The sequence below is a fragment of the Octopus sinensis genome, linkage group LG4, assembly GCF_006345805.1.
Source record: "Octopus sinensis linkage group LG4, ASM634580v1, whole genome shotgun sequence".
Taxonomy (NCBI): Eukaryota; Metazoa; Mollusca; class Cephalopoda; order Octopoda; family Octopodidae; genus Octopus; species Octopus sinensis.
In genome coordinates, this window is record NC_043000.1 from 31,093,128 (window position 1) to 31,118,134 (window position 25,007).

The 25,007-nt window shown below is 43.9% G+C and overlaps 1 protein-coding gene across 1 annotated transcript in view; it reads left to right on the plus strand.

Annotated features, from left to right (window-relative positions):
* The window catches only part of LOC115210279 (protein ECT2-like), a 182,868-nt gene that overhangs the window by 56,482 nt on the left and 101,379 nt on the right, over window positions 1-25,007 (plus strand). Inside the window, exons 5-6 of the mRNA XM_036501941.1 lie at window positions 8,855-8,944; window positions 22,422-22,529. Of these exons, the coding sequence (XP_036357834.1) occupies window positions 8,855-8,944; window positions 22,422-22,529 (198 nt within the window). The remainder of the gene's footprint in view (window positions 1-8,854; window positions 8,945-22,421; window positions 22,530-25,007) is intronic.

A 25,007-nucleotide genomic window follows, 5' to 3' on the forward strand; every position in this document is an offset into this window, starting at 1 on the left:
AAATAAATCTCTCCACAATATTTTACAATATTATTATAATATTGAAGGCATTTGGCCTAGTAGTTAGGTGTGTTGCATTCACAATTCTGAGATCATGGTTTCGATTCCCTGACCAGCTACACATTGTGTTCTTGAGCAAAACATTTCATTTCATGTTGCTCCAGTTCACTCAACTGTAAATGAATGAGTCCCTGGAATAGGGGAAATGTTGGCCTGTTTGCCTCGCCAGCGAGTTTGCATCATTTGAAAGCTAAAATAATACAAAGCACATTGTGACAAGTGATGTGTAATATCTGATAATCTGGTTAATCCTATGATCATAATATTAGTTTTACAATGTTGGTTTTACATTATCATTATTATCCTCATCATTGTTTGTTTGGTTTCCATGTTGTCATTGGTTGTTTGTTTGTTTGTTTGTTGAGCGAAGCGGTCTTCATCCTATAAGTCCGAAACGTGGTCCTTTGCTATTCGTAAGACCCGCAGAAGAGAAAGCAGGTCAACCCCCGACACTGAGAGCATCGATGGATGGATGAATGTGCATCCAGGCTCAGTGGTTGCGTAGGAAGTCGGGGACAAGAAACAAGAAGAAAGAGTGAGAAAAAGTTGGGGCGAAAGAGTACAACAAGAACCCCCCCCCTGCCGGAGCCTCGTGGAGCTTTAGCTGTTTTCGCTCAATAAACACACACAACTCCCGGTCTGGGAATCGAAACCGCAATCCTCCGACCGCGAGTCCGCTGCCCTAACCACTGGGCCATTGCACCTCCACTGTCATTGGTTGGATGATTTGAGAGGAATCAACAAGCCAGAGGACTGCACTGAGCTCCAGATGTCTGCTTTGGCATGGTTTCTATGGCTTGATGTCTTTCCTTATACTAACCGCTTTACAGAGTGTACTGGGTGCTTTTTACAGAATATTGAAACGAGTGAGGTTACCAAGTAACCTGCAAGACAAGATCTCTCAACCTAGTTGGGATGCTGTATTGAGGGACATGGTATTTTTTGTCAGGTGTTGAAAGTTTAAGGCCTGATTGAGGGATAAAAACAGGTCTCTTACTGAAGAAGAGATACATGGCTACCCTAGTTGGAAGGTTTCATTGATATTTTCTATATCCGTTTGGGTTGTTTTCTACAGTTTTTAAAACTGAACTCGTTAATAGAAGAGGTCACTGATGTGCCCTTTATATGCTCTTTCCCTCAAACTATAGCTCACATTTACTCCCTGTGAGGAAAGCAGGTACTGTTCTTATTTCATAGTTGTGTGGTCACTATTAGCAGAATCATTAAACACAGAATGACTTCCATTTTTAATGAATATATTTTTTACTTGTTTCAGTCATTGGACTGCGGTCATGCTGGGGCACTGCCTTGAAGGATTTTAGCCCAACAAATTGTCCCCAATACTTATGTGTTTTTTTAAAGTCTGGCACTTATTCTAAGAGTCTCTCTCTCGCTGAACTCCTAAATCATTGGGATGTATACAAACCAACACCAGTTGTCAAGTGGTGTGTAGAGTGTGTGGCACTCATGCAGAGTCAAACATTCATACAGTTTTTGACTACCAACTTCACTTACAACGCACTGACCAATCTGGGGGATATATTAACACTTGCCCTAGATGCTCCACTGTGGGACTGAACCTGAGACCATGTTGTTGAAAAGCAACCATGCCTAATTTCTCTTTCTGTTTATTTATTTATTTCTTTTGTTCTCTTTGGCTCATTCAAATTATTATCAGTCAGACATATTTGTGAAGGCAAAGATAGTGATTGTTGATTTGTGTTATTGTCAGGCGAAATTTCTTTGAACTAAATATTATTTCTTATTGTGGAGCTGATAAAAGATGTCAAAACTCGAGTGAAAATATATGAAAATAAGGAAAAAGTGTAATAAATCATTTGAAAATTTCAGAGATAGGTCTATTTGAGTAATATTGTAAACAAAAGCCTAGATAGTTTGATTTGTCAACAATCTGAACATAAATTTCTTAGCTTATGAAGTGGTTTGTTTGAATGCTGACAGTGTTATGTCTGAATAGGCAATGTCTGGTGTGTTCAAGCTTTTAAATCTATACTTGTTTACTCTCTCTCTCTCTCTCTCTCTGATATAACAGATACAACTCTTCCTTTCTCTCTTTTATATTACTTAACGTTTATCTGTGGTAGCATGGCTGTGATTGTTGTTGTCAATGTTGACATAATAGAAACCAATCCTGTTTTTTTTTAATTTTTTTTTTTTATCATTAACTGGTTTCAGAGATACACAGATTGAGGTTGAGAGAAAAACCTGCTTTGTCCACAACTCAATGGTTTTGAGGCAAGGTTTGAACTGCAGTGTGTTGACAACTCATTGATGGAGTTGTAGGGGTGCTGTTAGGATGCACAGCATATCTTGGTCAACTTGAATCTTCATGTTCAACTTGAATCTTGCAGGCATGTGATTGCATAACAAAAAGCATGGGTGGGAAGGAAATTCAGAGATGTGAGTGATTGGAGAAAGTGTTTAATTCTTTTGATATCAACCCTCCTGAGACAGCTTCTGGTCCTATGATATAAACTTCCTGCTTTAAAGTGAACTAAATTAGAATCTTCATCAAAATGTGTTCCCAACACCAGATTAATAATGACATCATCATCATCATTGTCGTTTAACGTCCGCTTTCCATGCTAGCATGGGTTGGACGGTTCGACTGGGGTCTGGGAAGCTAGGAGGCTGCACCAGGCTCCAATCTTGATCTAGCAGAGTTTCTACAGCTGGATGCCCTTCCTAACGCCAACCACTCTGTGAGTGTAGTGGGTGCTTTTTATGTGCCACCAGCACAGGTGCCAGGCGAGGCTGGCAACGGCCACGATCGGTTGGTGCTTTTTACATGCCACCGGCACAAAAGTCAGTCAAGGCGGTGCTGGCATCGGCCACGTTTGGATGGTGCTTTTTACGTGCCGCTGGCACAGGTATCACAATTACAATTTCCATTTGATATTTATTTTGATGTTGATGTACTTGACTCAATAGGTCTCCACAAGCACAGGATGTCACGTGCCACCGGCACAGAAGCCAGTCAAAGTGGCGCCGGCATCAGCCACGTTCAGATGGTGCTTTTTACGTGCCGCCGGCACAGGTATCACAACTACAATTTCCATTTGATATTTATTTTGATTTTGATGTACTGGACTCAATAGGTCTCCTTAAGCACAGCAGGTCGTTCTGCAATCCAAGGTACTTTGGATGGGCTGGGGCTATGCGAAACTGGTGCAGGAAGCAGCCATGAACTCACATTATTTGTCGGGTATCTTGGATAAATTTAAATTCATAAAAGTTCTGTACCTTCATGCAGCATGACCCCTATTTTGCTGCTCATGGACCAACAGGTGATTTCTAACTTTTAGAAATTGTACACCAAACACTTGTTTCATTGGTGCTTTGAAGTCGACAAAAATACAAATCTAACCCTTTGTGAATTTTGGAAGGAGCACTACAACATTGTTAACTGCCCGAAAATCATTGATATGGTCTGGCAGGGTGTAACAAGGAGAATGCTGAATTCTGCATGGAGAAAACTGGCCTGACTGCATATCCAAAAGAAACCTTTAGGAGGTTTGGGTCTGAGTCACCTGTAGTTAAGGAGATAGTGTCTCTTGACAAGTCCATGGGCCTCAAGGTTGACAATGGAGACATTAACGATCTCGTCACGGAACACTCAGAGGAGCTGACGACAGATGAATTCCTGCAGCTTCAGGAGCAGCGTTTGGATGCGGTGGAAGAGATTGGTTCTCCGGTGGAGTACAGTGTATCAGAGAGGGCCATCTCTATGAGTGGCATAAAGGCAATGTTGGCAAAGTGGCAAAGTGTTTCTGAATTTGTATAAAAAAAAATCTTTGAGAAATTATCTCCAGGTCGTACAGCCGCTTTATTTAATGATTCTTCTCTGGACATTCTTTTGGCCGACCTTAATATTGTAGACAAACTGGCACAACTACAGATTTCTGCCCCCTCCCTGGACTTTGGATGATCATAACTTGTGGAAAAATGGATATTTTTTTAATGAAATTTTCTACTAATATGTGTTATATCATGTAGATTCTGAATATACAAAAATTTGGTGGGGTAAGTGTTTTTGGAGGGTGTAGGGTGGGAAATTTCGGAAAATTCACCAGAGTCCACTTTAATTTGTCATAACTTTCAAGAAAATGGATATTTTTAAATGAAATTCTCTACAAATATACCTTGGACTATGCAGATTCTGAGGATAAAGGAATTTTAAGGGAAAACAATTGGGGGTTATTTTTGAGAACTGTTCCCCCACTCGGGGGTGTTTTGGAACAAGTTGTTCATATTTGTTTTATTTTCTCCATTTTGTGTATCTGTAGATTTCTACCACACACACACACACGTAATTAAAACAGTTCAAATGGGGACTTATTCCATTCAATACAATATTTATTATCAAGATTATGTAACAAATTATATTTTACACTTCTATATTTAACTGTGCGTGTATATATTCCTTATTTTTGCTTCTGGTGTCTTCTGCCTTTCTATTAGAAATGTTTACCTGGAAATTTATTTAAAATGAAAAAAGAAAATCGTATGTAACAGATAAGTCATCGTAATAACATATTTCTGTGTACCAGACCATTAGATGTTATTTTTAGCATAACGAGTTTTCTGCTGAGGGCTTCATTTGCCTTCATTGCCTGATTGTTGCTTCAGTAGAACTCTTTGGATGCACAAAATAGAGAAAATGTAACAAATATGGAATACTTGTTCCGAAACAACCCTGATTGGGGAACAGTTCTGAAAAATAACCCCCAATTGTTTTCCTCCAAAATTCCTATGTCCTCAGAATGTACATAGTCCGAGGTATATTTGTAGAGAATTTCATTAAAAAATATTCATTTTCTTGAAGACGAATTGAAGTGGACTCTGGTGAATTTCCAGATATTCCCCAGCACCTCCTTAAAAAAATTTTGTATATTTGGAATGTACATGATATTACATATATTTGTAGAAAACTTTATGAAAAAATACTCATTTTTCTGAAAGTTATGATCCAAATTGGGTGAGCAGGTGGGAAGAAATCTGTAGTTATGTCAACAAATTTGACACTTTCCTTCTCGGCATGGTTATATATGTATACAGAAATACACAAGTGCAGAAGATAGTAAACAATGAAAATAACTTTGTAACAGAAATTATGTTTCTTAATATGACAGGCAGAAAGTAAATAAAAAATTTCAATGGAAAATAGAGTATTGTACAGGCTGAAGCGAAATTTGTGACTCAGTGAACCAAAGAGCCAGAAACCGTTAACAACAGAAAATCACAAAATTGTATGGATTGAAGTGAAATTTATGAAGATACTTCTGTCAGTAAATTATGAAATTATTTACATCAGTAATTGTGAACTTCTTTCTGTCAGTAATTTGTCATTGTTTGTTTGTAAATAACAATTGAAAACAATAACATGGAAGTTAAACAATGGCATATGAAAATTGAAAGTGAAAAGAATAGCATCTGAAAAATGAAAGTGAAAACAAGAGATATAGAGAGAGAGATGGATAGAGAGATATACATAAAGAGATATGTTATGTCACTGACGCTGAAAACCCGGAAGTAAATATTTTGAAAACTTTCAAAAGACATGAATCTAATATAAAAAGCAATATTTTTTTAACTTTTAATAATTTTAAATAAAAAAATCAAACGAACAGCCTATAATTTGTCCAAAGTCAAATTATTCATGCTTCGCAAGTATGGAAGCAATTGGTGAAGCTGTTTTCGCACAAAAAGTGAATATGCACACATCTCTATTTTATATATTATTAGATAATGATAATAATGAGGGTCACCTCCCACATCACCATTTAGGATTATAGTAGAAAACACTTGCCCACGGTACTGTGTGCAGTGGGACTGGGCCTTAGACTGCATTGTTGGGAAGCAAGCTTCTCAACCATATACCCATACCAGCTCTTATATATATCCATTATATATTTCTAGAATTTAGATATAACACGCTTTCAGTATCAGCCGGTATTTCTCTTTTTTAGCCATTGTCTGAGAAACTGTGATGACCATTTTTAAAGAAATCTCTTTTCTCTCAATGAATGAGCAATGTACGTTATACTGAAGTGACTTTAACAACTTGGTAAATGATTATACTTGAAGAATGGACACAGTTTTTTCTAATTTTCTATAGTGCTTTCTAAATCTTTCAACAAAATGTTGTTATTTGGTTTCTTTGTTGTTGTTGTTACTTATAATTCTATTGTAGTCTTTTATGAATTAGCTGCCACAGTTGTAATTTGCTTTTGCTGAAAATACCGTTTTTGTGTTATTTCAACTTTTGGAATATAAAATGTTGATTAAATATTATTGTCTATAGTAGACTTGACTATCATGTTTAAATGAAATAATGGCGGAATACTTAAAAGGAAAAGAAAAAAAAGCATTTATTTTACTTCATCTGATTGTTGCCATGTGGATGTTGGGTATGATGGAGGAGTAAACACTCAGGATATCAAAAAAAAATGTCAGCATTTACCCTTGTCTCCTTCTCTTCTCTCCTACTCCAAACAGGGTAGCCATGTGTCTCTTCTATAGCAATATACGTGTTTCTCTCCATGTATTGAATTTTACTGCCTCAATACTGACTGGTTTCCGTGCCAGTGGCACCTAAAAAGAACCACCCGTATGTGGCCGATGCCAGTACCACCTTGACTGGCTTCCGTGCTGGTGGCACGTAAAAAGCACCCTCTACACACTCAGAGTGGTTGGCGTTAGAAAGGGCATCCAGCTGTAGAAACACTGCCAGACCAGACTGGAGCCTGGTGCAGCCTCCTGGTTTTCCAGACCCCGGTCGAACATCCAACCCATGCTAGCATGGAAAACGGACGTTAAACGATGATGATGATGATGATGATGAATACTGGTATAGAGTCACTTCTTTCAATACTACTCCCTCCCCTCAGTTAAAGGATCTTTGTTTTGCAAGGTACTTGATGACCTCACTGGTGTTGGTGCAATGTAAAAACACACCCAGTACACTCTATTAAATGGTTGGCGTAGGCATCCAGCTGTAGAAACCATGTCGAAGTAGATAGTGAAGCTTGGTACAATCTTTTGGCTTGTCGGTTCCTGTTGAATGGTCTAACTCATGTCATCATGGGAAATTGATATTAAATCATCATCATCATCATTGTTTAACGTCTGTTTTCCATGCTGGGAAGCAAGGAGGCTGCACCAGGCCCAGTCTGATCTGGCAGTGTTTCTACAGCTGGATGCCCTTCCTAACTCCAACCACTCCGTGAGTGTAGTGGGTGCTTTTTAAGTGCCACCGGCACAGGTGCCAGGGGAGGCTGGCAACAGTCACGATCGGTTGGTGCTTTTTACGTGCCACCAGCACGGAAGCCAATCAAGGTGGTGCTGGCATCAATCACGTACGGATGGTGCTTTTTACGTGCCAGGGTAGGCTGGCAACGGCTACGATCGGTTGGTGGTTTTTATGTGCCACCAACATAGAAGCCAGCCAAGGCGGCGCTGGCATTGGCCAATGATGATGATTTTCTGTTGAATTAATTTTTTTCATTTCATTTTGAAAATAATGAAGAATTCATATATATAACATTAAGCTGATATTTGGAATATAACAATTTTGATAAATTTTAATTTAGATTACTTTTAAACAGGGAATTTGTATCTTAGAATCTGGGAGACATCTCAGATAAGTTGATATCAAGGAATTACAACCGTGTTTCTTGGTCTGCTACCACAACAGCTCCCTTATAGGATCCAGTTAGCTCAAGACATCATCAGGAGGAACCACGTCTAGTTTCGGCCCCATCTCTTCTATATGTTTTGACGTGGCGGGACCCCCCCTTTTGGAGGTTTCGTCAGTTCTGGTGTTGAGTGCATGTCTTCTTTCTTCTTCTTTCTTCTGTCTAGCAATAATTCCAAACATGATTTTCCCGTTATTAAAGAATTAATGGGGATATTGAAATCAGTCTTGAGTAAAGATACTGCTTTAATCCTTTCAGTGTGAATCTGACTGACACTGACCCTGGTTCTGTGATACAAACTTCCTGTTTAAAGGGATCTCAATCAAAACTGTTCATCATAATTTCATGTTAGTTTAGGTTCCAAATATCAGCTTAAAAACAGCAAAATTATTTTACTAAATTCTTTATTTTCAAACTTAATCGATTTGTAGGATCTTTACCTTTTGACTGGCAGATTTAGAAAATAATCTTTTATAACTAAACACTTTCAAACTTCGAACACTGGTAGAATGTGTCATATAAAACATCTTTTACTCTTAGCATTTTTGAGAAAAACTTATATTTATGAAGCTATTTCACATTAATGTTGTTTTATTTCGGTAATTTCAACCAATCAATGATGTGTATTCATCTGAATAAAATTACTGCTGTTTTTTCGTCAACAACTATCGGCAGCGTATATTTTGTTTCTCAAAAATGCTAAGAATAAAAGATGCTTTATATGACACATTCTACCAGTGTCCGAAATTTGAAAGTGTTTAGTTACAAAAAGTAATTTTCTAAATCTGCCAGTCAAAAGTTAGTTAGTTAGTTAAAGATCCAATTTGTGTATGGTCTCAATAGGTTTCATTAGAGAATACTACCTTCCTGTTTAATGTCCAATCACAGTTCTTGTTCCAAATATATTTTACCATTTCTTTCAAAGCTATATTTCTCTTGAGATAACAGTGTTATTGTCTGTAGTTTAAAGTTTTGTTTGATCCAAAGAAGTATCAAAAATCATTTCTGTTACATAGCAATTACAAATATCTTGAAATCCCAAATGTTTCTCTAATTCTCAATGTTTGACTTTTCAGCCTCTTCCAAAATATGGCCGACCACTATATTGTTTCTTCATGAGTGGATTAGTTCTGTGTATTACTGGTATCAAACGCAAAGAGAAAATGGTGAGTTGAACATTGTTTATCTTTCACTCTTTGTTTTAATCATTGGATTGCGGCCATGCTGGGGCATCTTCTTGAAGGATTTTAGTCAACCAAATTGACTCCAGTGCTTATTTTTTAAAGCCTGATACTTACTATATTGGTCTCTTTTGCTGAACTGCTAAGTTACAAAGATGTAAACACACAAACTCTGATATTCAAGCGATGGTGGGGGACAAACACAGATATAAAGACACACACATTATACATACATACACACACACACACACATACATAACCCTTCAATAATTGGACAATAAACCACGCTTGCAAAGACCTGTTGAGGCAAGTGAAATTGTTGTCGTGACTGGTGACAGTACTGCCTGATTGGTTCCCATGCCAGTGGAACGTTAAAAGCACCATTCGAGTGTAATCTTTGCTAGGGCTGCTGACTGGTTCCCATGCTGGTGGAACATAAAAAGCACCATTTGAGTGTGATTGTTGCTAGTGTCGCCTGACTGGCTCCTGTGCTGGTGGCACGTAAAAAACACCATTTGAGTATGGTCGTTGCTAGTGCCGCTGGACTGGCTCCTTTGCAGGTGACACATAAAAAGCCTGTAACGAGAAAGGATCTATTATCGAAGCACTGGAAGGGTGTCGATATCCGATCTAGCCACATATAAAATTCTAGAAAACAATACAGACGAACTCAGGTTAAAAGGGTGAACACACAGTAGTTTGGTTTATTGATCTCGATGTAGTACGTTGTCTGGTGGGAGAAAGACAGCCTCTGATATACTGCTTCGTGTTAGTCGTTGAAGTTGGTTGAAGTTGGTTGCTGGTCGTGTGGCTGTCAGAGCCCGGAATTCGTGACCGATTGCAATGCTGTCTTAGCCGAAGAGGGAGATTTGAGCTTCGCGGGCTCGAGGGAACGTTTTCCCGCACATGCGCATGGGGAAGACTTCCGGTGGCCATCCGGAAGTAGTCCCATTCTGCGCATGCGTGCCGAACCCTACACAGTAGCATCACTACAGGGCTCCCCTCCGAGTGCGAAGTACGGCAACAAGAAAATTTGTGGTGGTGCTGCAGAAAACAGAAGGCTTGCCGATCCCCCAGAAGACTTGGTGCATAATATCATACAACAAGAAAAATTTTGAAAGAAAGTTAAATGTAGATTGTCTTTGAAAGTTTCTTGGGCCAATGCACTGTTCTGCCCGATTTTGTAACATACGGTGTGCTCGGGGCACCCGTTGACGGCGAGGGTGGTGTTGTAGGAGCCGGTGAAGGCAAAGGCGTCTGTGCAGGTGAAGGTGTTTGTGCAGGTGAAGGCGTTTGTGCAGGTGAAAGTGTTGTTAAAGGTGCATAGGTGGGTGTGTCAAGGTTGTCATCAAAAGATGAAGACGTCTCAAAATGTGCCTTTTTTAAACGGTCCACGGAAACGGTCTCTGAACGACCATTTATCTCAATCGTGAAAACCTTTGGTGTGCGAGAAAGCACACGAAAAGGTCCTTTGTAGGGAGAAACAAGTGGGCCCTTCACAGAGTCGTCCCGAAAACATGCGACCAGGTGTTCATATCCGGTGGAAGATGGGGCGGTGGAGATTGCTTTCTGGGAACCATGGGTGGAAGGTTCGAAAAATATGCCCGCAGTCTGGTGACATAGGTCGCCGGATCATGGGGCTGGGAAGTGTCTGGCACCAACATCGTACCAGGCAATGCCAGTGTGGTACCATACAGCAGCTCTGCAGCAGAAAACCCCAGGTCTGCCTTGACAGCAGTCCGACAGCCGAGAAGTACAATGGGCAAAAATTCAATCCAGGACTGTGGGTCTGAAGAGGCACGAAGAGCGGCCTTGAGCTGTCTATGGAACCGCTCAACCAATCCATTAGACGCTGGATGGTAGCTTGTGGTGTGGATATGGTGCATACCCAAAATTCGCGACAATTCGCGAAATAGCGAGGCCTCAAACTGACGTCCACGATCAGTTGTCAATCGGGACGGGACTCCGAAGCGAGAAATCCAGTTTGAAACGAAAGCTCGCGCAACAGTCTCAGCAGAAATGTCTGCTATCGGAATGGCTTCTGGCCAGCGGGAGAAGCGATCGACACAAGTTAATAGATAAGAGAACCCGCAACTCACAGGCCATGGTCCAACCAGATCGATGTGGACATGGCGAAAACGGGCCTCCGTGGGGGGAAATTTTCCAAGTGGGGCACGAATGTGCCGTTGAATCTTGGATCGTTGACACTTGGAGCAGGTGCGTGTCCAAGAAGTAATAGTGCGACGCATATTCGGCCAGAAAAACCGAGCAGTGATTAGTTTAAGGGTGGCAGCGATGCCAGGATGTGATAAGGAGTGCAGTGCTTCAAACACTGAGCGTTGATGGTTCTCAGGCACCAGTGGCCTGGGAGAACCAGTGGAAGTGTCACAAAGAATGGTGCCTTCAGCTGACGGAAGCGGAAGGTAGGAAAACTGGCAACAGGAGAACTTGGGAGAAGTTAAATCTAACGACGCCAAAGGTGGCTGCTCCTGCGATATGGCAGCTAAGTCGATTGCAGCAGGAGACGAAAGGGTGGAAGGCGAGAGTGAGCGTCAGCAGGAACGTTCTCTTTTCCAGGTATGTGTCGAATGTTGCTAGTGAATTGAGAGATAAAATCCAGGTGCCGAAAAGCACGGGGTGAGAGTTTGTCCGTTTTTTGAAAACAGGGCAAACGTAAGGGGCTTGTGATCCGTATAGATCACAAAATCTCGCCCTTCAAGTTGATGCTGGAAATGACGAACCGATAGATAGATCGCTAGGAGCTCACGATCAAAGGTGCTGTATCGTTGTTCAGCTGGTTGCAGTTGACGGGAAAAGAAGGCTAGAGGTCGAACATGATCATCCACTGTGTGTTGTAACACAGCGCCAATCGCAGTGTCCGATGCGTCCACAGTCAAAGAGAGAGAAGCACCAGGAACTGGATGTGCAAGCAAAGAAACAGAAGCCAGCTCCTTCTTAATGGACTCAAAGGCTGTCACTGCCTCAACAGAGAGGGTGACTTGACTGTCCTTTCTAGGAGAGTCCTTTAACAGCCTGGTGAGAGGTAGCAGCTTATCTGCACAACCGGGAATGAAACGTCGGTAGAAATTGATCATCCCTAGATAATGCCTGAGCTGGCGCAAGGAAGTGGGGGGTGCGATGCGTTGAATGGCATCGACTTTTGACGAGAGGGGGCTGATTCCAGTTGAATCAATATGATGCCCTAGAAAATCTAGGGAAGAGCGTCCGAAAACACACTTGTCGGGATTTATGCGTATACTATACGCGCGAAGACGCTGGAAGAGTTGAGAAAGGTGCCGGAGATGATTTTTCGTGTGTCGCTCGCAATGAGTATGTCATCGACATAGGCAAACACAAAATCAAGACCGCGGACAACCTCATCAATGAAACGCTGGAAGGTGCTAGTAGCATTCCGCAACCCGAAACTCATGTACAAAAACTCAAAACACCCAACGGGGTAGTGATCGCAGTTTTTGGAACGTCGGCTGGGTTGACCGGTATTTGGTGGTAAGCGCGTATGAGGTCGACCTTCGAAAAAATGGTACAACCATGGAGATTTGCCGTAAAGTCCTGGAGATTTCTAATCGGATAGCGGTCGGCTATTGTGACGGCATTGAGGCGTCGATAGTCTCCAACCGGGCGAAAATCAGACTCGCCTTTCGCGCCAATGAAGGGGAGATGCCCATGGGCTGGTGGAGGGGCGTATAAGGCCAAGTTGAAGCATGTGCTCAAACTCGGCCATGGCCGTTTTTAGTCGGTCTGGCGCTAGGCGCCGGGGGCGTGAGAATACAGGTGGCCCAGTGGTGGTGATGAAAAGGAGGGTCGAGTGGGTAGGCTTTTCCGGTTTAAAGGCAATGTCCACTAGCTCCGGAAATGAAACCAAAAGAGAGTGAAAAGGGTCTCCAGAGGTGGCAACAAAGAATGTCGGGCTAAGGACCGCAGTGGTGGAACTCCCAGTCGGTGTAGAGAGCGACGTCGTGCTATCAAGAAGCCTCCGACGCCTGACATCCACCAATAGATTAAACCTATCCAGGAAATCAGCGCCGAGAATAGGATGTGGGATGTCAGCGATGATGAAAACCCATTGAAAGTCTCGACGAAGGTTGAGGTCGAGGCGCAGCGAAATCTGACCGTAAGTGGTTATGGGAGACGAGTCAATAGCATGCAAGACAATCGAAGAGCGCTTGGGCTTGTCTGCAGCCAGACGAAGGGGCCAGATGCTGCAACAGGAGCCGGTTACCACCATGAAGAATTTCTTCGACACCAGATCTTTTACAAAGAATGCACGATGTTTGGGAAACGAGATGGAAGAAGGTGACGTGCTCACCTCCTCCGGATTTAGTTTTCCGAGGGCTTGAAAGTGCACGGCTGGGTACACCGATCTGCCTTTTCGGCATACTTCGAATGGTACCAGTACCAGCCGGAACGAGAAACAGAGTCATTCCGACTACGGGAAATAGAGCTACTGCGACTACGACTGCGAGATTGGCGTCCGATCGCACGGCACAGATCATCGATTCTCCGCGTAAGCGCATCGATGTTCTCGGCTAGTTTATCGTTCGTCGGAGGGGGCTCTGTACATGCGTACAGGCCCCGCGAAGGAGATGGGCGCGAAAACTCCAACACCTTGTCGGCCATCGTGGCGATCTGGTCCACAGACACAGAATCCAGTGCCGTGGCCAACATTGTCTGCACGTGGGCAGGCAGCCTCGAAAAAAATATTTTGCGTAAGAGCAGCGCGTCCGCTGCGTTGCCGCTTAGCTCCCTTAGATGGCGCAGAAACTGGGATGGAGTTCTGTCCCCTAACTGCTCGTCGGCCATCAGCTCGTTAAACTGACTTTCTTCTGAGCGCGTATTGCGACGGAGGATTTCCGCCTTTACTGACGCATATGTGGCATCAGGGTGGGGACTCACAATGAGATCCCTGACCGATGTTGTGAGCCGGGAGGGCAAACTTGAATACAGTAGATGTAACTGCTGTTGTGGAGGAATGGTATGCGCGGCAAAGTGTGATTCCACCTGTGCAAACCACAGCCCCGCATACCCCGTGAATGAAGGCAAACCTGAAGCCATGCCTTTGTCGGAAGGAATCTGTGAGAAGGGGGCAGAGAGTATGGTCGAGAAATGGAGAGAGAACACGTGGAACCGACAAAGCAATTCAAAATTGTGTTTGTGTGTGCACCTCGTGGGTAGCAAAAAAAAATAAGTGTGTGTACAAGGAAAACAAAATACAGAAAAGGAAAAATGAATGTGTGTGTTTTCTTTTTTTTTCTGTTTGTTTTTTTTTTTTTTGTTTTGTGTACTGAGTGCGATGAATAAGGTTATTTGACCCACCTCGCCGTGCTGAAAAAGAGAAAAATATGAGAAAAAAAATGAATGTTCAGCGCTCTCCGGCAAAACCTGTTCGCTGTGTCTTCTATCCTGTTCTTTTTTTTTCAACTTGGAGTCACCAATTGTAACGAGAAAGGATCTATTATCGAAGCACTGGAAGGGTGTCGATATCCGATCTAGCCACATATAAAATTCTAGAAAACAATACAGACGAACTCAGGTTAAAAGGGTGAACAGACAGTAGTTTGGTTTATTGATCTCGATGTAGTACGTTGTCTGGTGGGAGAAAGACAGCCTCTGATATACTGCTTCGTGTTAGTCGTTGAAGTTGGTTGCTGGTCGTGTGGCTGTCAGAGCCCGGAATTCGTGACCGATTGCAATGCTGTCTTAGCCGAAGAGGGAGATTTGAGCTTCGCGGGCTCGAGGGAACGTTTTCCCGCACATGCGCATGGGGAAGACTTCCGGTGGCCATCCGGAAGTAGTCCCATTCTGCGCATGCGTGCCGAACCCTACACAGTAGCATCACTACAGGGCTCCCCTCCGAGTGCGAAGTACGGCAACAAGAAAATTTGTGGTGGTGCTGCAGAAAACAGAAGGCTTGCCGATCCCCCAGAAGACTTGTTGCATAATATCATACAACAAGAAAAATTTTGAAAGAAAGTTAAATGTAGATTGTCTTTGAAAGTTTCTTGGGCCAATGCACTGTTCTGCCCGATTTTGTAACATACGGTGTGCTCGGGGCACCCGTTGACGGCGAGGGTGGTGTTGTAGGAGCCGGTGAAGGCAAAGGCGTCTGTGCAGGTGAAGGTGTTTGTGCAGGTGAAGGCGTTTGTGCAGGTGAAAGTGTTGTTAAGGTGCATAGGTGGGTGTGTCAAGGTTGTCATCAAAAGATGAAGACGTCTCAAAATGTGCCTTTTTTAAACGGTCCACGGAAACGGTCTCTGAACGACCATTTATCTCAATCGTGAAAACCTTTGGTGTGCGAGAAAGCACACGAAAAGGTCCTTTGTAGGGAGAAACAAGTGGGCCCTTCACAGAGTTGTCCCGAAAACATGCGACCAGGTGTTCATATCCGGTGGAAGATGGGGCGGTGGAGATTGCTTTCTGGGAACCATGGGTGGAAGGTTCGAAAAATATGCCCGCAGTCTGGTGACATAGGTCGCCGGATCATGGGGCTGGGAAGTGTCTGGCACCAACATCGTACCAGGCAATGCCAGTGTGGTACCATACAGCAGCTCTGCAGCAGAAAACCCCAGGTCTGCCTTGACAGCAGTCCGACAGCCGAGAAGTACAATGGGCAAAAATTCAATCCAGGACTGTGGGTCTGAAGAGGCACGAAGAGCGGCCTTGAGCTGTCTATGGAACCGCTCAACCAATCCATTAGACGCTGGATGGTAGCTTGTGTGTGGATATGGTGCATACCCAAAATTCGCGACAATTCGCGAAATAGCGAGGCCTCAAACTGACGTCCACGATCAGTTGTCAATCGGGACGGGACTCCGAAGCGAGAAATCCAGTTTGAAACGAAAGCTCGCGCAACAGTCTCAGCAGAAATGTCTGCTATCGGAATGGCTTCTGGCCAGCGGGAGAAGCGATCGACACAAGTTAATAGATAAGAGAACCCGCGACTCACAGGCCATGGTCCAACCAGATCGATGTGGACATGGCGAAAACGGGCCTCCGTGGGGGGAAATTGTCCAAGCGGGGCACGAATGTGCCGTTGAATCTTGGATCGTTGACACTTGGAGCAGGTGCGTGTCCAAGAAGTAATAGTGCGACGCATATTCGGCCAGAAAAACCGAGCAGTGATTAGTTTAAGGGTGGCAGCGATGCCAGGATGTGATAAGGAGTGCAGTGCTTCAAACACTGAGCGTTGATGGTTCTCAGGCACCAGTGGCCTGGGAGAACCAGTGGAAGTGTCACAAAGAATGGTGCCTTCAGCTGACGGAAGCAGAAGGTAGGAAAACTGGCAACAGGAGAACTTGGGAGAAGTTAAATCTAACGACGCCAAAGGTGGCTGCTCCTGCGATATGGCAGCTAAGTCGATAGCAGCTAAGTCGATAGCAGCAGGAGACGAAAGGGCGCAAACTGGAAGGCGAGAGAGAGCGTCAGCAGGAACGTTCTCTTTTCCAGGTATGTGTCGAATGTTGCTAGTGAATTGAGAGATAAAATCCAGGTGCCGAAAAGCACGGGGTGAGAGTTTGTCCGTTTTTTTAAAACAGGGCAAACGTAAGGGGCTTGTGATCCGTATAGATCACAAAATCTCGCCCTTCAAGTTGATGCTGGAAATGACGAACCGATAGATAGATCGCTAGGAGCTCACGATCAAAGGTGCTGTATCGTTGTTCAGCTGGTTGCAGTTGACGGGAAAAGAAGGCTAGAGGTCGAACATGATCATCCACTGTGTGTTGTAACACAGCGCCAATCGCAGTGTCCGATGCGTCCACAGTCAAAGAGAGAGAAGCACCAGGAACTGGATGTGCAAGCAAAGAAACAGAAGCCAGCTCCTTCTTAATGGACTCAAAGGCTGTCACTGCCTCAACAGAGAGGGTGACTTGACTGTCCTTTCTAGGAGAGTCCTTTAACAGCCTGGTGAGAGGTAGCAGCTTATCTGCACAACCGGGAATGAAACGTCGGTAGAAATTGATCATCCCTAGATAATGCCTGAGCTGGCGCAAGGAAGTGGGGGGTGCGATGCGTTGAATGGCATCGACTTTTGACGAGAGGGGGCTGATTCCAGTTGAATCAATATGATGCCCTAGAAAATCTAGGGAAGAGCGTCCGAAAACACACTTGTCGGGATTTATGCGTATACTATACGCGCGAAGACGCTGGAAGAGTTGAGAAAGGTGCCGGAGATGATTTTCTCGTGTGTCGCTCGCAATGAGTATGTCATCGACATAGGCAAACACAAAATCAAGACCGCGGACAACCTCATCAATGAAACGCTGGAAGGTGCTAGTAGCATTCCGCAACCCGAAACTCATGTACAAAAACTCAAAACACCCAAACGGGGTAGTGATCGCAGTTTTTGGAACGTCGGCTGGGTTGACCGGTATTTGGTGGTAAGCGCGTATGAGGTCGACCTTCGAAAAAATGGTACAACCATGGAGATTTGCCGTAAAGTCCCGGAGATTTCTAATCGGATAGCGGTCGGCTATTGTGACGGCATTGAGGCGTCGATAGTCTCCAACCGGGCGAAAATCAGACTCGCCCTTTCGCGCCAAATGAAGGGGAGATGCCCATGGGCTGGTGGAGGGGCGTATAAGGCCAAGTTGAAGCATGTGCTCAAACTCGGCCATGGCCGTTTTTAGTCGGTCTGGCGCTAGGCGCCGGGGGCGTGAGAATACAGGTGGCCCAGTGGTGGTGATGAAATGGAGGGTCGAGTGGGTAGGCTTTTCCGGTTTAAAGGCAATGTCCACTAGCTCCGGAAATGAAACCAAAAGAGAGTGAAAAGGGTCTCCAGAGGTGGCAACAAAGAATGTCGGGCTAAGGACCGCAGTGGTGGAACTCCCAGTCGGTGTAGAGAGCGACGTCGTGCTATCAAGAAGCCTCCGACGCCTGACATCCACCAATAGATTAAACCTATCCAGGAAATCAGCGCCGAGAATAGGATGCGGGATGTCAGCGATGACGAAAACCCATTGAAAGTCTCGACGAAGGTTGAGGTCGAGGCGCAGCGAAATCTGACCGTAAGTGGTTATGGGAGACGAGTCAATAGCATGCAAGACAATCGAAGAGCGCTTGGGCTTGTCTGCAGCCAGACGAAGGGGCCAGATGCTGCAACAGGAGCCGGTTACCACCATGAAGAATTTCTTCAACACCAGATCTTTTACAAAGAATGCACGATGTTTGGGAAACGAGATGGAAGAAGGTGACGTGCTCACCTCCTCCGGATTTAGTTTTCCGAGGGCTTGAAAGTGCACGGCTGGGTACACCGATCTGCCTTTTCGGCATACTTCGAATGGTACCAGTACCAGCCGGAACGAGAAACAGAGTCATTCCGACTACGGGAAATAGAGCTACTGCGACTACGACTGCGAGATTGGCGTCCGATCGCACGGCACAGATCATCGATTCTCCGCGTAAGCGCATCGATGTTCTCGGCTAGTTTATCGTTCGTCGGAGGGGGCTCTGTACATGCGTACAGGCCCCGCGAGGGAGATGGGCGCGAAAACTCCAACACCTTGCCGGCCATCGTGGCGATCTGGTCCACAGACACAGAATCCAGTGCCGTGGCCAACATTGTCTGCACGTGGGCAGGCAACCTCGAAAAAAATATTTTGCGTAAGAGCAGCGCGTCCGCTGCGTTGCCGCTTAGCTCCCTTAGATGGCGCAGAAACTGGGATGGAGTTCTGTCCCCTAACTGCTTGTCGGCCATCAGCTCGTTAAACTGACTTTCTTCTGAGCGCGTATTGCGACGGAGGATTTCCGCCTTTACTGACGCATATGTGGCGTCAGGGTGGGGACTCACAATGAGATCCCTGACCGATGTTGCGAGCCGGGAGGGCAAACTTGAATACAGTAGATGTAACTGCTGTTGTGGAGGAATGGTATGCGCGGCAAAGTGTGATTCCACCTGTGCAAACCACAGCCCCGCATACCCCGTGAATGAAGGCAAACCTGAAGCCATGCCTTTGTCGGAAGGAATCTGTGAGAAGGGGGCAGAGAGTATGGTCGAGAAATGGAGAGAGAACACGTGGAACCGACAAAGCAATTCAAAATTGTGTTTGTGTGTGCACCTCGTGGGTAGCAAAAAAAATAAGTGTGTGTACAAGGAAAACAAAATACAGAAAAGGAAAAATGAATGTGTGTGTTTTCTTTTTTTTTCTGTTTGTTTTTTTTTTTTTGTTTTGTGTACTGAGTGCGATGAATAAGGTTATTTGACCCACCTCGCCGTGCTGAAAAAGAGAAAAATATGAGAAAAAAAATGAATGTTCAGCGCTCTCCGGCAAAACCTGTTCGCTGTGTCTTCTATCCTGTTCTTTTTTTTTCAACTTGGAGTCACCAATTGTAACGAGAAAGGATCTATTATCGAAGCACTGAAGGGTGTCGATATCCGATCTAGCCACATATAAAATTCTAGAAAACAATACAGACGAACTCAGGTTAAAAGGGTGAACAGACAGTAGTTTGGTTTATTGATCTCGATGTAGTACGTTGTCTGGTGGGAAAAAGACAGCCTCTGATATACTGCTTCGTGTTAGTCGTTGAAGTTGGTTGAAGTTGGTTGCTGGTCGTGTGGCTGTCAGAGCCCGGAATTCGTGACCGATTGCAATGCTGTCTTAGCCGAAGAGGGAGATTTGAGCTTCGCGGGCTCAAGGGAACGTTTTCCCGCACATGCGCATGGGGAAGACTTCCGGTGGCCATCCAGAAGTAGTCCCATTCTGCGCATGCGCGCCGAACCCTACACATTAGCATCACTACAAGCCAATGCCAGTACTGCCTGACTGGCTCTCGTGCTGGTGGCATGTAAAAGCACCCACTACATTCTCAGAGTGATTGGTGTTAGGAAGGGCATCCAGCTGTAGAAACTTTGCCAGATCAGATTGGGGCCTGGTGCAGCCTTCTGGTTTGCCAGCCCCTGTCAAACCGTCCAACCCATGCCTGCATGGAAAGTGGACATTAAACGACAATGCTGATATATATATATATAAACACACACACACACAATTCACATATACATGCATGCATGCTGACATAGACACATGCATATGACAGGTTTCTTTCAGTTTTCGTCTCCCAAAACCAATCAAAAGGCTTTGATCACCTTGAGGTTATGGTAGAAGACATTTGCCCAATGTGCTGCACAATGGGGCTGAATATAGAACCATGTAGCTGGGAAACAAATTACTTACTACATGGCCACACCTGTTTTTCCCTTTTATTACTGTTAAGTTTTCTCTTTAAATTCTATATGTGATTTTATTGTGGCTTGAAAAGAAAAATGTATGTACCATACATGATGATATCTAAGGCACTTTTGAAGGGCATTGCCAATGAAGTTGTAGCAAATGAACTGTAGACAGGGACCTTCACTGTGGGCTAGCTATTGAAGTTGTCCTTGGAGAGGAGGGACTTCCGGTTTGGTGGAAAATGTGACTCACATCTAAATGGCTGATTGAGCTCTCTCACCATGTAGATGATTGAAGCAGCATAAACAATACTTCAACACACTCATGTTTGTGAATGTTTTTATGTACAGCTTAACAAAAACTATAAGTGGTGACCCCAAAATAGAAAACATGCAAGCATGACAAGTGAGATCAGCATCCCATTGAAGCTCCCACAGTTCTGTCTGAAATGGGCTGAGGTGTGGCTTACACAAGCTCAATGCCAGCGCCGCCTTGATTCGCTTCCGTGCCAGTGGCACGTAAAAAGCGCCAACCGATCGTGGCCGTTGCCAGTAACGCCCGGCACCTGTGCTGGAGGCACGTAAAAAGCACCCACCACACTCACGGAGTGGTTGGTGTTAGGAAGGGCATCCAGCTGTAGAAACACAGCCAGATCAGACTGGAGCCTGGTGCAGCCTTCTGGCTTCCCAAACCCCAGTCAAACCGTCCAACCCATGCTAGCATGGAAAACGGATGTTAAACGACGACGACGATGAAGAACAGTTCAACATCAGGAAACTCACCTTGGACCTGACAAAATATTCATATGTAACAGCAGCACTGGATGAGAGCACCACAACTAGGGTGCTAGACATCCTAACCTGACAACTGGCTAATCACACATATGCCACTTTAAAAGAGAGACTCGTGGAAAGATTCCAGCTTAGTGACTGGGGAGCATCAGCTAGAATACTGGATGCAGAAGGATTTGGCAATTCCAAGCCTTCCGAACTAATGGACAGGATGCTGGCATTAATGCTCTCTGGTGGTGAGTTACTTTGTTTAGGGAGATATCCTCCATAAATTACCACACTAAGTCCAGTCTCTCATAAACTGTGATCAAGGACCTATGATAGTAAAAGTGGCTGAAAAGCATTTTTTGTTTAGCAGAGTTATAATCAGTGCCATAAGGTGCCCCACCCTTCAAGACATGATGAAGTTGCATGAGCCAGTCTGTGTTTCTATCACATGATGATTGGGGCAAAGGCTTCCAAGTGTAAGCAGCCATGTAGCTTCAAAAGCCTTGTCATTGGCCCTGGGAAACTCCATAGCTGGTAGCTGGCAAACATGATCAACTGCTCCTGTATGTCCACGATTGGAGCTCTGGATGAATATTCCTAATTGAAACAGGAGCAGCATCTGCAAGGGGCCGCCATTACAGAGAGCGAGACCAATTTTTAGTGGCTGCCAATGGTTTCACAATCGAAGTATATGGATGCTGCAATCTCTCCCTTCACATCGGTTCACAAGCTTACACTTGGGCATTCGCGGTTGCTGATGTCCATCAGCCTATTGCTGGAGCAGACTTTCTTCAGGCATACTCACTGCCGGCCAATCTTCAGGGAAGAGGACTTGTCAACAGCAACACTTGTGCCTTTGTTTCTCTTGCAAAATCTGCACATGCTGCCCCTCGCATAGCAGCTGTCTCTCAGACCAACAATGAATTCTCGAATCTCCTGGTCAGCTGCCTGAATCTCACTACTCTGATATTCTCCAAACCCACAACCCACCATGGAGTGAAACACCACATCCCCACTACTGGTCCTACAGTGCACAGCCATGCATGCCGTCTACTACCAGACAAACTTGCTATTGCAAAGGACTCAATTTGACAATACGGAAGCTTTGGGCATTGTCCATTGATCAAGCAGTCCCTGTTCATCACCTTTACATGTGGCACCAAAACCCAATGGAAGTTGGCAACCTTGTAGAGCTTATTGCCATCTCAACACAAACACAACACCCAACTGCTACCCTATTCTGCATATACCCCATTCTCAGCCCAGTTAGCCAGGTGCTCCCATCAAAATGTCTCAAAATATCACCATGATCAACCCATGTTACTTGCTTTAATGCACTAAAATCATTTTTCTTGAATATGTTTTGCTGAAATATGGATATGTCTAATATGCCTCTGTGTTTTATTAATGTCCTCAAATATGGTAGTTTTTAATTCTACAAATATTCTGGTTTTATATTTTGCTGTTTATTCTTCATTGTTTTCTTTGCTGTTGCAGTTAAAGCTAACAGATGTAGTCCATCACATGTATGGAATGGTAAAGAAAGAAATCTCACCCAAAGTAACTCACTTGGTTGCCAATTGTTGTGGAAACGATAAATACCGTGTATGTATTGAATCCCATTTTATCTCTTTTACATTTTACTTGTTTCTGTCATTGGGCAGTGGCCATGCTGGGACACTACCTCAGAAGGTTTAATCTCACAAAGCAACCCCTGTATTTTTCTAATTCAATTTATTTCTTTTGCTGGACAACTAAGTTATGTGGGACGTAGACAAACCAATACTGGTTGTCAAGTGGGGGGTGGGGGCACAAACAAAAATGCAAAGACACTCATGCACACAACAAAGACACTCATGCTCAGGGATATAGTCAATGGTGTCAGACAGTAGGATCGAACACAAAACCATTTCATTGCAAAGCACAGCCATGCCTGCTTCGTTTGCTTTTTATATGTCTGGTGGCACATGAAAAAACATTCGCATCAAAATCAAATTCGATGACTGACATCTGTGCTAGCAAGGTGCAAAGAGCACCATATGAGTATGATCGTTGACAGAGTGGCTAACCGGCTTCTGTGCCAGTGGCACATAAAAGGGCACCATTTGAGTGTGATTGTTACCAGCGTCGCCTTACTGGCACTTGTGCCCATACTAGTAGGGTGCCAAGAGCACTATCCGAGCATGATCATTGCCAGAGCAGCCAAGGGCACTATTCGAGCGTGATCGTTACCAACTCGCCTTACTGGCACCTGTGCCGGTGGCATGTATAAAAGATTCAAGCTGGCAGAATTGTTAACATAAGTACTAGTTAAGCACTGGGAGTTGATGTAATTGCTTAGCTTTTCCCACCCAAAATATCTGATCTTGTGCCTACAGTAGAAAGGATTATTATTATTGTTGTTTTAACCAGTTACGAAACAAATGAAACTTATACATTGATTTATGTTCTTCATATGTTTCTCATGTTTGTTTATTTGTTTTATTTTGAACTTGACTAAGACAGGTATATTGTTGAAATATTAAGCATATTTACCTTCATGAAGTTATGTTAGTCCTCATATATTCTTCTTTCTTTTTGTGAGTTGGCTGAATCATCGGCATTCTTTGTCTTTTTTTATTTTCTGAGTTCAAATTTCATCAAGGCCAGCTTGGCTTTTCATCCTTTCACATTTGATAAAATAAGTAGCAATTAAGCAGTGGGCTTTGTGTTATTTACTAATACCTCCCCTCGAAATTGCTAACATTTTGTCAGAATTTGAAACCATTGTTATTTATTTTCTTTGTCCCTCATGGGACACAAAGCCACAATGGATAAAGTATGACTAAAATATCAAGGGTCCTTTTCGATGATGGCTGATATTGGGTTCCTATACTGAGAAAGTTCCTCTCTAAGAAATAGATGTAGGCAAAACTCCTGTGAAAGACCAACCAGTTGTCTTCTCTCTCTCTCTCTCTCTCTCTCTCTCTCTCTGCCATCAATGATGTCCAAGGAACCAGAAAAAAAAGACTGCCGTAGACTGGCACCAGAATGGTTGCAGGCATTGTTGTCAGAACACAAAATCCCAGAGAAGATTTTGCAAGGTATCTTGTCTCACCCTGCATCAGTTCCACCAATCCATCACTCTGGATTGGTCCACTTTTTTTTACAGTTAGCCTAAAATGATAAAAGGCAAAGTTGATCTTGGTTGAATTTGAACTTAGAGTGCAGAGAGTTGCTACACTGCTACAACTGCTGCAGGACATTTCTACTGATTTTCTAATGGCTCAGGTAGCAATTTTGCATCTTCATGACAAATAAATGCTATATATACGTTAAGTAAATATAAAATAAAACTGGGTACGCTAAATAGAAGGGGACAGTTGAGGGGGGAACAAAACAACACTACCCTTTGACTCTCTCTAAAAGTCTTCTCTGCAAAGTCCCTGTTCTAGTTTACAGGTAAAAGTAAAGGTTTGTCAACTCCTCCCCCCCCCGCCATCCTCCTCCACATTTCCCCCTCCTTGTCCCCCCTCCCCTATTCCTCCACCCCTCCTCTTTGTCCTCCAGCCCCTCCTCCTCTTCCTTGCCCTCCTCCCTGTCCTTGTCCTCGTCCTTCTCCTCCACACCCTCCTCCTTTAATGTCCATGTTGGTATGGGTTGTATGTTTTGACCTGTAATAAGAGTACCTCTTTAGAAAGTCTATTTAGATGTGTGTATGTAAGAAGGTTTGAATTGTATAAATGTATGTTTTATACTTGAAGGCAATGGTTTTTTTTTGTTAACAAACATAATAATTTTTTCCTTGATCGCACATGAAGTAGTAGGCACATCAGAGACAAGTGTTCAAGGTGTAGCAAGGCATGAGTAAATTTCTTAATAAATATCAAGGTAGTTAGATCCAGTGCTTGGCTGCAAATCTAAAATATCCAATGAGTTTCTCTAGTGGTTGTGAGGCAAGGGTAGAGATCCCATAGTCGTATGGATGCTGTTTTCTCCTCGGCATCAATTCAGCAATGTCTTTGTCGTCTGGATGATGAGCAACTGATGCGTTTACATCTCGATGCCTTCTCAGGAACTGATTATTACCTCACAAAACTTGCG